The sequence below is a fragment of the Rhinoraja longicauda genome, chromosome 9 (assembly GCF_053455715.1).
Source record: "Rhinoraja longicauda isolate Sanriku21f chromosome 9, sRhiLon1.1, whole genome shotgun sequence".
Lineage (NCBI taxonomy): Eukaryota > Metazoa > Chordata > Chondrichthyes > Rajiformes > Arhynchobatidae > Rhinoraja > Rhinoraja longicauda.
The window spans coordinates 36,256,339-36,269,922 of record NC_135961.1 but is presented as its reverse complement, the minus strand read 5'-3'; the positions used below and the strand labels follow the sequence as shown (position 1 = coordinate 36,269,922).

At 44.5% G+C, this 13,584-nt stretch overlaps 1 protein-coding gene across 4 annotated transcripts in view; it reads right to left on the bottom strand.

Moving 5' to 3' along the window:
- snx14 (sorting nexin 14) overlaps positions 1-13,584 on the bottom strand; it is a 66,695-nt gene that overhangs the window by 14,079 nt on the left and 39,032 nt on the right. For all 4 annotated transcript variants that reach the window (XM_078405144.1, XM_078405141.1, XM_078405142.1 and 1 more), the window contains 7 exons: positions 13,343-13,426; positions 11,774-11,874; positions 7,072-7,183; positions 5,763-5,803; positions 4,339-4,458; positions 1,867-1,990; positions 773-937 (listed from right to left, as the gene is read on the bottom strand). In XM_078405144.1, coding sequence (XP_078261270.1) covers positions 773-937; positions 1,867-1,990; positions 4,339-4,458; positions 5,763-5,803; positions 7,072-7,183; positions 11,774-11,874; positions 13,343-13,426 — 747 coding nt within the window. The remainder of the gene's footprint in view (positions 1-772; positions 938-1,866; positions 1,991-4,338; positions 4,459-5,762; positions 5,804-7,071; positions 7,184-11,773; positions 11,875-13,342; positions 13,427-13,584) is intronic.

Below are 13,584 nucleotides of genomic sequence, written 5' to 3'. Positions count from 1 at the left end.
GAGCCTTGCGGTACCCCACTAGTCACTGCCTGCCATTCCGAAAAGGACCCGTTTATTCCTACTCTTTGCTTCCTGTCCGCCAACCAATTTTCTATCCACCTCAACACTGAACCCTCAATACCGTGTGCTTTAAGTTTGTACACCAATCTCCTATGTGGGACCTTGTCTAAGGCCTTCTGAAAGTCCAGATATAACACATCGACTGGTTCTCCCTTATCCACTCTACTAGTTACATCCTCGAAAAATTCTATAAGATTCGCCAGACATGATTTGCCTTTGGTAAATCCATGCTGACTTTGTCCGATGATTTCACCACTTTCCAAATGTGCACCTATCCCATCTTTAATAACTGACTAGCATTTTCCCCACTACCGATGTTAAACTAGCTGGTCTGTAATTCCCCGTTTTCTCTCTCGCTCCCTTTTTGAAAAGTGGGGTTACATTAGCTACCCTCCAATCCTCAGGAACTACTCCAGAATCTAAAGAGTTTTGAAAAATTATCACTAATGCATCCACTATTTCTGAGGCTACTTCCTTAAGCACTGGGATGCAGCCTATCTGGCCCTGGGGATTTATCTGCCTTTAATCCATTTAATTTACCTAACACCACTTCCCGACTAACCTTTTCATTGTACCTCGGTGTACGTGACAATAAACTAAACTGTAACTGGATAGAAGTTGAGTGGGAGAGGTAGAGTTAACCAGGCAGTAGTGATCTCCGAGGTGGGCTCTGTGGTCCAACGTATGCCCTGCACACATGGCCTTGACTCACCTCGCAGCAGAGTTATGAGGGAGACCACTCGATGCTCCTGGAGCAGCTGATCCAGCTTACGCTGGAGGTAGTTGTCAGCGTACGCCTCCAGCGTGTTCTTCAGCAGAATCCGGCCACCCATCAGCAAATGATGCAGCCAGTCCGGGACATGGAAAACAACCCGGGCTGTGAAACAGAGCAAAGTCCCACCGTCAGCATGGTAAACATAGTTGTCACCCACAGCTCACTCGCCCCGGTTCTTTCCTTGATTGTTGCTCACTCCACATCTTTCTTGTAATGGTGCAAGCAGAACTTCACACGATATTCCAAATACGGCCTAACCAAACTCCTAGGGAGCTGCATTCATGCTCTCATAAGTTCATAAGTTGCAGGAGCAGAACTTGTCCTCCACAGCCTTTCTACCTAGAAAGAAAATGTTCTCTTTCTAGGAGAAGTCGTAGCCACAGGCTCAATCAGATGCCATTCGTAGTATAAATTAGCAATGGCTGGTTCTCCTCTGGCTGGTGAATTGGCAGCCACCAGCTCAAATCTGATGCCATTCACTAGGTGACTGGTCAGGGAATAGCCCCCCCCCCCAGAAACTAAAGCGGTCATTTTATGTGTGGAGCTGCAGGAGGGGAGCAGCGATTAATACTCCTGTGTTTTTACCGAGGAGCAAAACCTGAAGACTGGGGAACTTGGGCCGGTTTGATGGAAATATAGTCATACAGCGTGGAAATAGGCCCTTCATCCCAACTTGCCCATGTTGACCAACAAGGCCCTTCTACATTAGTCCCATCTGCTTGCATTTGGCCCATATCCCTCTAAATCTATCTTATCCATGTACCTGTCTAAATGTTTCTTAAACGTTACGATAGTCCCTGCCTCAACTATCTCCTCCGGCAGCTTATTCCATACACCCACCACCCTTTATGTAAAAAACTTACCCCCAGGCTCCTATTAAATTTATCCCCCCTCACCGTAACCTGGGTCATCTGGTTCTCGATTCCCTTACGCTGGGCAAGAGACTCTGGGCATTCACCCGATCTACTCCTCTCATGTTTTGTACACTTTGCTAGTCACAATTCTCTAGCGAAGTCCAAATACTTACTTACCCACGTACATCATGTAATCGTAAATGCCATCCAATGTCGTCATTTCCAAGAAGTAGTTCTGATTGTACTTTTTCTCGGTGCTTTCGGAGCGATTTGCATTGTTTTTGTACAAGTCGGTAAAGAGCTGAAAGATAGGAGTTCATCAAAAATAACAACCATCTGATCCTTTCTTCCATAACACAGTTAATTCATGTTAATTCACACACAGACACACCGTGCTTTTTACTTGCACAGGTATATGATCCCTTATAAAACAGAAACCAGTGACAGTCATATTTCTTATGATTCTTTCAGTAAGACGTATAGAGGTACATCGGTCTTGTTGAGCTGCAGTGATCTTACAGAGGTGCGTGATCTTATGGAGGTGTAGAAAATCATGAGAGGAATTGAAAGGGTGAATACACAATCTTTTACCCAGAGTAGGGGAATCAAGAACCAAAGAACATAGGTTTAAGGTGAGAAGGCAAGATTTAATTTCGACCTGAGGGACGACCTTTTCCACTCAGAGGTTGGTGGGTATATGGAATGATCTACCAGAGGAGGTAGTTGAGGCATGGAAAAATAAGAACATTTAAAAGACATTGGGACAGGTACATGGATAGGAAAGGATTAGAGGGATATGGCCCAAGTGTGGGCAAATGGCAATAGCTTAGATGGGGCATCTTGATCGGCATGGGTGAGTTGAACTGAAGGGCCTGTTTCCGTGCGGTATAACTATGACTCTTAAGACATTGAGTCACTTGCGAAATTGGGCAAGACTCTGGGAATGAAAGACTGCACTAGACCACATCGCCTGTCCACTGACCTTAACACAGATCTTGCATCTAAACTAAGTAACAGTTCATTGGGAAACGATATTAAGAAATATGACAGTTGATTGAGAACAATTAAGGATTAACACATTGCATACAGCAAATATACACCCCTTTAAGGAGCATAATCAAGGACAAGTGTTATCCCGGTTATCCCCTCCTCTCCCCTCTCCCCTCAGGCAAGAGGTACAGAAGTGTTAAAACGCACAACTCCAGAATCAGGGACAGTTTCTTCCCAGCGGTCCTGAGCTACTATCTATTCACTGGAGATCCTTGGACCATCTTTAATCGGACTTTACTAGACTTTATCTTGCACTAAATTTTATTCTCTTTATCATGTGTACATTTACCAGCTGTACGCTGTGGATGGCTAAAATATAATCATGTATATTCTTTCTGCTGACTGGTTAGCATGCAACAAAAAAAGCTTTTCACTGTACCTCGGTACACGTGACAATAAACTAAATTAAACGAATAGGAAAAATGGTCCAATTAAGATAAATTAAATTCTTATGGGGCTCGATGACATAGACTCAGGGTTGATGCTGTTCCCAACTGGAATGCCTGGAACTGGAGGTCACTGTAGACATATATGTGGCCCTTCAGTCCATGCTGACCAACGATCACCCATACACTAGTTCTATCCTACACACTAGGGCTAATTTGCAGAAGTCAATTAACCTACAAACTCACACGCCCTTGGCATGTGGGAGGAAACCAGAGCATCCAGAGGAACTCCACGTGGTCATAGGGGTAATGTCTACACAGGCAGCACCCGTTGTCTGGTTCTTAGTTCAGTTTAGAGATACAGCATGGAAACATGCCATTTGGCCCACTGAGTCCATCCAACCATCAATTGCCCATTCACACTAGTTCTAAGTTATCCCACTTTCTCATCCATTCCCTACACAGTAGGGGAAATTTACAGAGGACAATTAACCTATAAACCTGCACGTCTTTGGGATGTGGGTGGAAACCGGAGCACCCCGGAGAAAAGCCATGCAACCTCCACACAGACAGCACCCGAGGTCAGGAACCTGGCTCTCTGGCTGTGCAAGGCAGTAGCTCCACCAGTCACTGTGCCGCTGCTCAGGGATCAGTGAACCGGTTTGCCATTGCAGTAGTTTAATAACACTGCAGAGCTGGTGTGAGTTAAGGAATTAAGACTCATTAAAATTATCCTTTTTCCTTTCAAAATTATATATAATCCTAAATTTGTCGCTAATTAAAAATAGAAATGATTCCAAACTTTTATTTAGTTTCGTTCAGATTACCGAGGTATAGCGAAATGCTTTTTGTTGGGTGCTAATTAGCCATACATGATTACAATCAAGCCGTCCACAGTGTACTGATACAGGATAAAGGACGTTTAGTGCAAGATAAAATCCAGTAAAATCTGATTAAAGATTGTCCGAGGGTCTCCAATGGGGAAGATGGTAGGTTAGGGGCACTCTCTAGTGGTGATAGGATGGTTGAGTTGCCTGATAACAGCTGGGAAGAGAAACTGTCCCTGAATCTGGAGGTGTGCACTGTCACACTTATTATGAAGAAAGCACTGCAGTATTGTGAATCATTTTAGTGTATCAGTGATACCCTGCAGTATATCATTGACCAATTCCCTCGACAGACTCCTGTCAGGATTCACTGCACCTTGACTCACCTTCTTCTTGTTTTCAGAGGTGGGGCTGAGGATCGTGAGCTCTGGGCGGCTCGGTTTGGGTTTGGGAGCTTCACAGGAGATGATGAATGCCGTCAGGAATGATTCCAAGTGCTGACCCTTCTACACAACGATAACAGGAGAGCAATACATAGGTTACACAGAGAATGCGAGCTGGAGAAGATGTTTAATGAAGACTGCAGCAGAACAGAAAAACCCAAACTGGAATTTATTGAGATTCTTACAAATTTTAAAGAAACTTATCTGGATAAGATCTTTCTTGATACCACAATGATTCCAAATAGATACAATCCTCCCCCACTCAAGCGTCTGGGCGTCTGAGTCCCTTTACACCCCCATTCCCCACCATGAAGGTCAGGGCCTCCGGTTCTTCCTTGAACAGAGACCCTATCAGTCCGCCTCCACCGACACTCTCCTCCACCTGGCGGAACGCCCTCACCCTCAACAACTTCTCTTTTGACACCTCTCATTTAGTTCAAGTCAAGGGTGTAGCTGTGGGCACTCGTATGGGTCCCAGCTATGGGTCCCAATCAAAAAGTCCAACAGACATGCTATCTGACCCACTGAGTTACTCCAGCTTTTGTCTTTTATTGGTAAACCAGTACTGCAGTTTCTTGCTTCTACATGCCTGCCTTTTTTGTGGGTAATGTCGAACAATCCTTGTTCCAAACTTACTCTAGCACCAACCCCAATTATAACAGTCTGGACCTCGCCTATCTGTGTTCTCCAGAGATACTGCTGGACCTGCTGAGTTACTCCAGCACTTTGTACAGGGAGGTGCACGAGGATGTTGGTTGAACTAGGGGGCTTGAGTGAAAGGGAGAGGTTGAGCAGGTTAGGAGGATGAGGGGTGACCTAACAGTGGTGCAGCAGTAGAGTTCTGCCTTACAGCGCCAGAGACCAGGGTTCGATCCTGACTAAGGGCGTTGTTTGTACAGTTTGTACGTTCTTCCTGTGACCGTGTGGGTTTTCTCCGGGTGCTCTGGTTTCCTCCCACACTCCAAAGACGTTCAGGTTAATTGGCTTCGATAAAATTGTTAATTGTCCCTAGTGTGAAGGATAGTGCTAGTATGGATGATCGTTGGTTGGTGCAGACATGTTGGGCCGAAAGGCCTGTTTTCTACACTGTATCTTTAAAGTCTAAAAGTGGACAAAGTGACCAGCTCGAGACTTCCTTTCCAATTTTTAGGAAGAAAGTATTATTGCCTCCAATCAGATTCCAATGGGGGTTTCAAGTGGATTCCGATCATATCCAGTGGGAAAAACAGGATGAACTGTGCGGTGAGAATAAATAATTCTAGGGATAAATTCATTTCTGGGTTTCCCTTGCAGCCCATCAGAAATCTCGACAACAGTTATCTGCTCAAGCTTGGCCGCATGGTCTATGAAAAATGGTTGGAACTTACCTCCTTTATCAACTTTCCAGGGACAGACTTGATAATTTTCCCTATGATAGAAAGAGAACATAACTACATTTGAAGGGTGCTAATTCACCTGACTAATAATAAACACTATGTTTAGAGTACAAACTTGGTGACAACCTGTTATGAAATGCTGCTGCCTCACAGCACCAGAGACCCGGGTTCAATCCTGACCTCGGGTGCTGTCTGTGTGGAATCTGCACGTTCCCCCTGGGTCCACGTGGGATTCCTCTGGGTGCCCCAGCTTCCTCCCACATCTCAAAAACGTGCAGGTTTGTAGGCTAATTGACCTCCGTAGGTTACCCCTAGTGTGTAGGGAGTGGATGCAGAAGTGGGATAACATAGAACTAATGCGAACAGATCAGAATGGATTCGGTGGGCCGAAGGGCCTGTTTCCATTCTGTATCTTTCAATTCAATCCATCAAAGTGAACTGTATTCCAACTCCCTAACAACCTTACTTGTAAGGAACTTGATATTTTTATAAATTAGGTTTAGTTTAGTTTATTGTCATGTGTACTGAGGTACTGCGAAAGGTTTCTTTGTTGCGTGCTATCCAGTTAACGGAAAGACTATACATGATTACAATTGAAAGACGACAGTGTAACCAGATACTTTAGTCAAAGGGTGGTGAATCTGTGGAATTCGTTGCCACAAAAGGCTGGAGGCCAAGTGATTGGATATTTTTAAGGTGCAGATTGAGAATATGGATAGGTGATGTTTTGGGATGGGACCCTTGTCGGAACACAGTCCCAACCCAAATCGTCACCTATCCATTTTCTCCCGAGATGCTGCCCGACCTTCTGAGTTACCCCAGCATTTTGCCTATCTTTTGTAAAAACTAGTTACAGAAATACAGGAAATGTTAAAGCAGACTAATACTTAGAGTCGTGGATGAATAAAGTGAGGGCAAGGAGAGTGAGGAGTGCATAATAAGAATATTGATTAGAAATGTCAAATGTTTAGGAAGGCAAAGAGGAACAATGAAACCTGGGGCTGGAGCATTTTGGGATAAACTATTGGTTATAATGGGGGAGATGCTGGAAATAGACACAAAGTGCTGGAGTAACTCAGTGGGTCAGGCAGCATCTCTGGAGAACACAGATAGGTGCTCGGCCTGGAACTCTTCGTCACCCGAAACATTACCTGTTCCTTTTCTCCAGAGATGCTGCCTGACCCGCTGAGTTACTCCAGCATTTTGTGTCTATCTTCCATATAATCCAGCATCTGTGGTTCCTTCCGACACATACCACCGGTTACAGAGGCAGTCACAAAACATACAACGTTTTACTCACCCAGATTTACGTCCGGCAGGATTTTCTCCAGAAACTGGGACTGACAGCCGTCCGGAGAGAGGAAATCTGCTAGGAGTTGGCTGTTGCTTAACTCTGGGTGCTTCAGCAGATTCTAGTAATAGATATTCAATAAAAAATCAACATTACAGATTCAATTCAGCATTCAGGTTTGTTTATTTTTTTTTAGAGATACAGCATGGAAACAGGCCCTTCAGCCCACCAACTCCAGGCTGACCATCGATCACCTGTATTTAGACAATAGACAATAGGTGCAGGTGTAGGCCATTCGGCCCTTCGAGCCAGCACCACCATTCTCAATCAGTACCCCGTTCCTGCCTTCTCCCCATACCCCCTGACTCCGCTATCCTTAAGAGCTCTATAAGAGCACGGTAGCGCAGCGGTAGAGTTGCTGCTTTACAGCGAATGCAGCGCCGGAGACTCAGGTTCGATCCTGACTACGGGTGCTGCACTGTAAGGAGTTTGTACGTTCTCCCCGTGACATGCGTGGGTTTTCTCCGAGATCTTCGGTTTCCTCCCACACTCCAAAGACGTACAGGTATGTAGGTAAATTGGCTGGGTAAATGTAAAAATTGTCCCTAGTGGGTGTAGGATAGTGTTAATGTGCGGGGATCGCTGGGCGGCACGGACTTGGTGGGCCGAAAAGGCCTGTTTCCGGCTGTATATATATGATATGATATGATATCTAGCTCTCTCTTGCATGCATTCAGAGAATTGGCCGCCACTGCCTTCTGAGGCAGAGAATTCCACAGATTTACAACTCTCTGACAGAAAAAGTTTTTCCTCATCTCCGTTCTAAATGGCCTACCCCTTATTCTTAAACTGTGGCCCCTGGTTCTGGACTCCCCCAACATTGGGAACATGTTTCCTGCCTCTAACGTGTCTAACCCCTTAATAATCTTATATGTTTCGATAAGATCCCCTCTCATCCTTCTAAATTCCAGTGTATACAAGCCTAGTCGCTCCAGTCTTTCAACATATGACAGTCCCGCCATTCCGGGAATTAACCTAGTAAACCTACGCTGCACGCCCTCAATCCTTCCTCAAATTTGGAGACCAAAACTGCACACAGTACTCCAGATGCGCTCTCACTAGGGCCCTGTACAACTGCAGAAGGACCTCTTTGCTCCTATACTCAACTCCTCTTGTCATGAAGGACAACATTCCATTGGCTTTCTTCACTGCCTGCTGTACCTGCATGCTTCCTTTCAGTGACTGATGCACTAGGACACCCAGATCTCGTTGTACGTCCCCTTTTCCTAACTTGACACCATTCAGATAATAATCTGCCTTCCTATTCTTACCACCAAAGTGGATAATCTCACACATCCACATTAAACTGTATCTGCCATGCATCCGCCCACTCACACAGCCTGTCCAAGTCACCCTGCAATCTCATGGCATCTTCCTCACAGTTCACACTACCACCCAGCTTTGCATCATCTGCAAATTTGCTAATGGCACTTTTAATCCCTTCATCCAAGTCATTAATCTATATTGTAAATAGCTGCACCGAGCCTTGCGGTACCCCACTAGTCACTGCCTGCCATTCTGAAAGGGACCCATTTATCCCCACTCTTTGCTTTCTGTCTGTCAACCAATTTTCTATCCATGTCAGTACCCTACCCCCAATACCATGTGCTCTAATTTTGCCCACTAATCTCCTATGTGGGACCTTGTCGAAGGCTTTCTGAAAGTCGTGGTACACCACATCCACCGGCTCTCCTCTGTTAATTTTCCTAGTTACATCCTCAAAAAAATTCCAGAAGATTAGTCAAGCATGATTTCCCCTTCGTAAATCCATGCTGACTCAGAACGATCCTGTTACTGCTATCCAAATGCTCCACAATTTCGTCTTTTATAATTGACTCCAGCATCTTCCCCACCACTGATGTCAGACTAATTGGTCTATAATTTCCCGTTTTCTCTCTCCCTCCTTTCTTAAAAACTGGGATTTTAGCTCCCCTCCAATCCACAGGCACTGATCCTGAATCTATAGAACATTGGAAAATGATCACCAATGCGTCCACAATTTTTAGAGCCACCTCCTTAAGTACTCTGGGATGCAGACCATCAGGCCCTATGTTATCTATGTTATCTCACTCTTGCATACTACACTTTACTTTAGAGATACAACACGAACACAGGCCCTTTGACACACCGAGTCCGGACTGACCATTGACCTACACACTAGTTCTGTTTCACTTCTCACTTTACTTTAGAAATACAGCGCAAAAATAGGCCCTTCATCCCACTGAGTCCACGCCAACCAGAGATTACCCCGTACTTTAGCACTATCCTACTCACACAAGGGACAATTTACCATTTTTACTGAAGCCAATTAACCTACAAACCTGCACATCTTTGGGATGTGGGAGGACACCAGAGTACCCAGAGAAAACCCATGTGGTCAGAGAGAGAACGTGCAATCTCCACACAGACAGCGCCCGAGGTCAGGACCGAACTCAGGTCTCTGGCGCCGTGAGTCGTCAGCTCTATCAGCTGCACCACCATGATTAACAAGATTAACGACGTTAAAATTTTGTCAAGAAGCATTCTTCACATGTCTGCTGGAACTCTCAAATTTCCATCGCCAAAGAAATCTCAAATTTTCTTTGCCAAAGACCACGTCAGCCAAATGTCTGAATCTCAGATAGGCATCAAGGATTGTAGACTAAGGTTTGGTAGATGCAGTTACTCTGCATTGTGTTGAGAGTTAAAACCTGGCTAATCTTCATAGTCTACACAAAGGTGCAAGAGGTTGCATGGCTCACTGAGTCATACAGCACAGAAACAGGCCTTTCAGCCCAACTTGCCCATGCCGACCAATCTACCCCATCTGCACTAGTCCCACCTGCCAGTATTCGGTCCATATCCTGAAAAACCTTTCTTATCCACCTACCTGTCCAAATGTCTTTTAAATGCTGTTATAGTACCTGCCTCAACTACTTCTGTGGCAGCTCTGTGTGGAAAAAGTTACCCCTCAGGTTCCTATTAAATCTTTCTCCCCTTACCTTAAACCTACATCCTTTGGTTTGTGATTCCCCGATTCTGAAAAAAAGACTCTACATTCACCCTGTCCTATTTCCCCTCGTGAAATTTCTCTACACGCTTTCCAGCTTACAATATCCCCCATGAAGGATCCCGACTGAAACATCACCTGTCCATTTTCTCCAGAGATGCTGCCTGACCCTCTGAGTTACTCCAGCATTTTGTGTCTATTTTCTACACTCAATAACCTGACTAATGATGGCCAACGTGTGGAAAGCCGACTTGATTGCCCTATCTACCTGTGACACCACTTCCTGGGAACTGTTCCTACACTCTTAGATTCTTCTGCCCTACACCACTCCCCAGAGTCCTGCTTTGTTTCCAATGCTCCCAAGGTTTGTGCTGGGTTTAGAATAATACCTGAAGCAGGTCCAGCCATCAAACTGTACTTGGAGCCCACGTTATAGTTCCATGTGCGTGACAGATAAATGGAAAGAATGGTCCAAAATAGTTATATCTGGAGCTATTCATTGCACTATCAGCGAGCTCTAGGAAGTGGAATTGGCCATTGGTTATCTTGCTGCACAGGTGAGATTGGGAGCAATGTTCAAAGCCCAAATAATAATCAGCAATCAGCAGAAAAACGCCCTAGGGTGGATCCCAAAAACATTATCAGACATCAGATATGGAGCCAAGCGATACCTCAAAGATAAGTGACAATTTTGTGTTTACAGTCCTTTAAACGTACATGTATTCAAGGGAACGCCTTTTTGAAAGAGAGAGATGACAAGGCAAGAAGGGTTGAGAGAATAACAGAATGGCTGAAAGCAAGAGCAGGGCAAACAGATGATGCCCGAGACAGACATTGAATATTCCAGGTGTATGGGTGGGTTCCTGGTAGCTGGTAAACCTCCTCTTCACCCTCTCCAAAGCCTGCACATCCTTCCTGTAATGGGGTCACACTCTTCAGTGTTCACTGAGGTGCAAATTCATCTCCTGGGGCGGATTCATATCATATCATATCATATATATACAGCCGGAAACAGGCCTTTTCGGCCCACCAAGTCCGTGCCGCCCAGCGATCCCCGTACATTAACACTATCCTACACCCACTAGGGACAATTTTTACATTTACCCAGCCAATTAACCTACATACCTGTACGTCTTTGGATTGTTCAACAACTTCAGAGAGGGATGTCCCACCACAAGGCCGCGATAAAGTAGATGTGGAGAGGATGTTTGGGACAGCAGTGGGACAGTTTAGGACCAGAGGGCACAGCCTCAGAATAAAAGGATGTACCTTTGCAGTGGAGATGGGAGGAATTTCTTCAGCCAGAGGATGGTGAATCTGTGGAATTCATTGCCAGACTGTGGTGGAGGGTGAGCCAATGGATATTTTTAAAGCAGAGATTGACAGGTTCTTGATCAGTAAGGATGTCAAAGGTTATGGGGAGAAGGTAGGAGAATGGGAAAAATAGATCAACCATGATCAAATGGCGGAGCAGACTCTTCGGCCTAGAGATCCACACTAACCATTGATTCGCATTAGTTCTATGTTATCCACTTCCTACACATTAGGGGGAATTTTACAGAGGCCAACTAACCTACCAACCTGCATGTCTTTGGGGTGTAGGAGGAAACTGGAGCACCTATTAGCAAATTGTAAGGTACGTGCAAGTTATTCTGGACGTACCTGCAGATATTCTTGAAACTCCTCTCGCTTGGATTTCAAAAATTCACAGTTCTTGGGTCCGATAAGTCTCTTTGAAGGAAGCTGTGCATCTGGGAAAGATCCTAGTAGAACACAAACAAAAAAATGAAGCACAAACACTTCTGTATCTTTACAGCTTTCAACCTGAAATGTTAGCGAAACGGAAGAATTTGTGTGATGCCCATTAGAAATGAACCCATCAGAGACAAATCTTTAAGCACATCAAACTTACTCAAACTAGATACTGTTTAGAAGCCATCTAGACAGTTTATAAAACCCAAACTCCTCATGAAACAATATCGTCTGCTCACTGTTTTCTGAAGGATCTGAAGTGGCATTTATAAAGATTCTGTCAAGTCACTATTTAGTCACTGATTCACCTAACTAGCTATACATTTGAAATGGAATTACACAAACTATATTGACCAGCCTCACTATCCAGAACTTGCAATCTTCAGTTAGAGATATACAAACAAAAGGTTGTTTACTTGCATTTCCAAAATTTCCTTAACTAAGTGCACATGTGAAATAAAGTATACTAAGCAAAACATACTCAGCTCTACATTTTTCAGTCAACATCTGATTCAGTCAGTTGCTAAGCTACTACAAATTAAATCTTGGTGGGTTGAAGGGCCTGTTTCCGTGCTGTATCTCCAAACTAAACTAATTTTATTTGTCTGTGCGTATTACATTTACAGGCCCATTAAGCTGCTGCAAGTAAGATTTTCATTGTGCTGGTACCTATGACAATTAAACACACTTGACGTAACTCCACCACATTTCTAAATCCGGGGAAATAAATTGCAGCCTTGCTAACATTCTCGGCGTTAAATTCCTGTGGTGTCTTTCCTTCCGATTCATGAACCTTCAAATATAGCAAGTTTCCCAACATACTTTCTTGAGGAACAGGCGACCATCCAAAGGCTGGAGCAATTAGGCTTGTATACACTGGAATATAGAAGGATGAGGGGGGGGTCTTATTGAAACATATAAGATAATTAGGGGATTGGACACATTAGAGGCAGGAAACATGTTCCCAATGTTGGGGGAGTCCAGAACAAGGGGCCACAGTTTAAGAATAAGGGGTAGGCCATTTAGAACGGAGATGAGGAAGAACTTTTTCAGTCAGATAGTGGTGAAGGTGTGGAATTCTCTGCCTCAGAAGGCAGTGGAGGCCAGTTCGTTGGATGCTTTCAAGAGAGAGCTGGATAGAGCTCTTAAGGATAGCGGAGTGAGGGGGTATGGGGAGAAGGCAGGAACGGGGTACTGATTGAGAGTGATCAGCCATGATCGCATTGAATGGCGGTGCTGGCTCGAAGGGCTGAATGGCCTACTCCTGCACCTATTGTCTATCATGAATGTTGATTTTAAAGTGAGATAGCAGCATGCACAGATTTAACCAAACATGGGAATCACTACCTCAGAACCTGGATGTAATTATGAAGCAGATTACATCTTTACACTGATATTAGCACGCCACTATACTGTCCTTTTACGAACACGCGAGTGAAGTTACTGATTGGATTCATTAAGTGTTCTACCACACTTTACCATGAAACTCTGTCAGCTTGGACTCCAGGACGTAGAATTCAAAATATCTCCGGTAAACAGAGCAACGTTCACTTTCACGTCCCTCTGAAAAGAAAAAAGAAATCTACTGAGAAAGGCAAAATAAGTTCATTCAAAAAGAATAATTCTTGTGGATATAATTATAGCTGCTTCATTGACACCGGAGATCGAGCGAAGTCACGGATGTACAACTTCATCACTTCCTGTCTGAAGAAGTGTCTCGA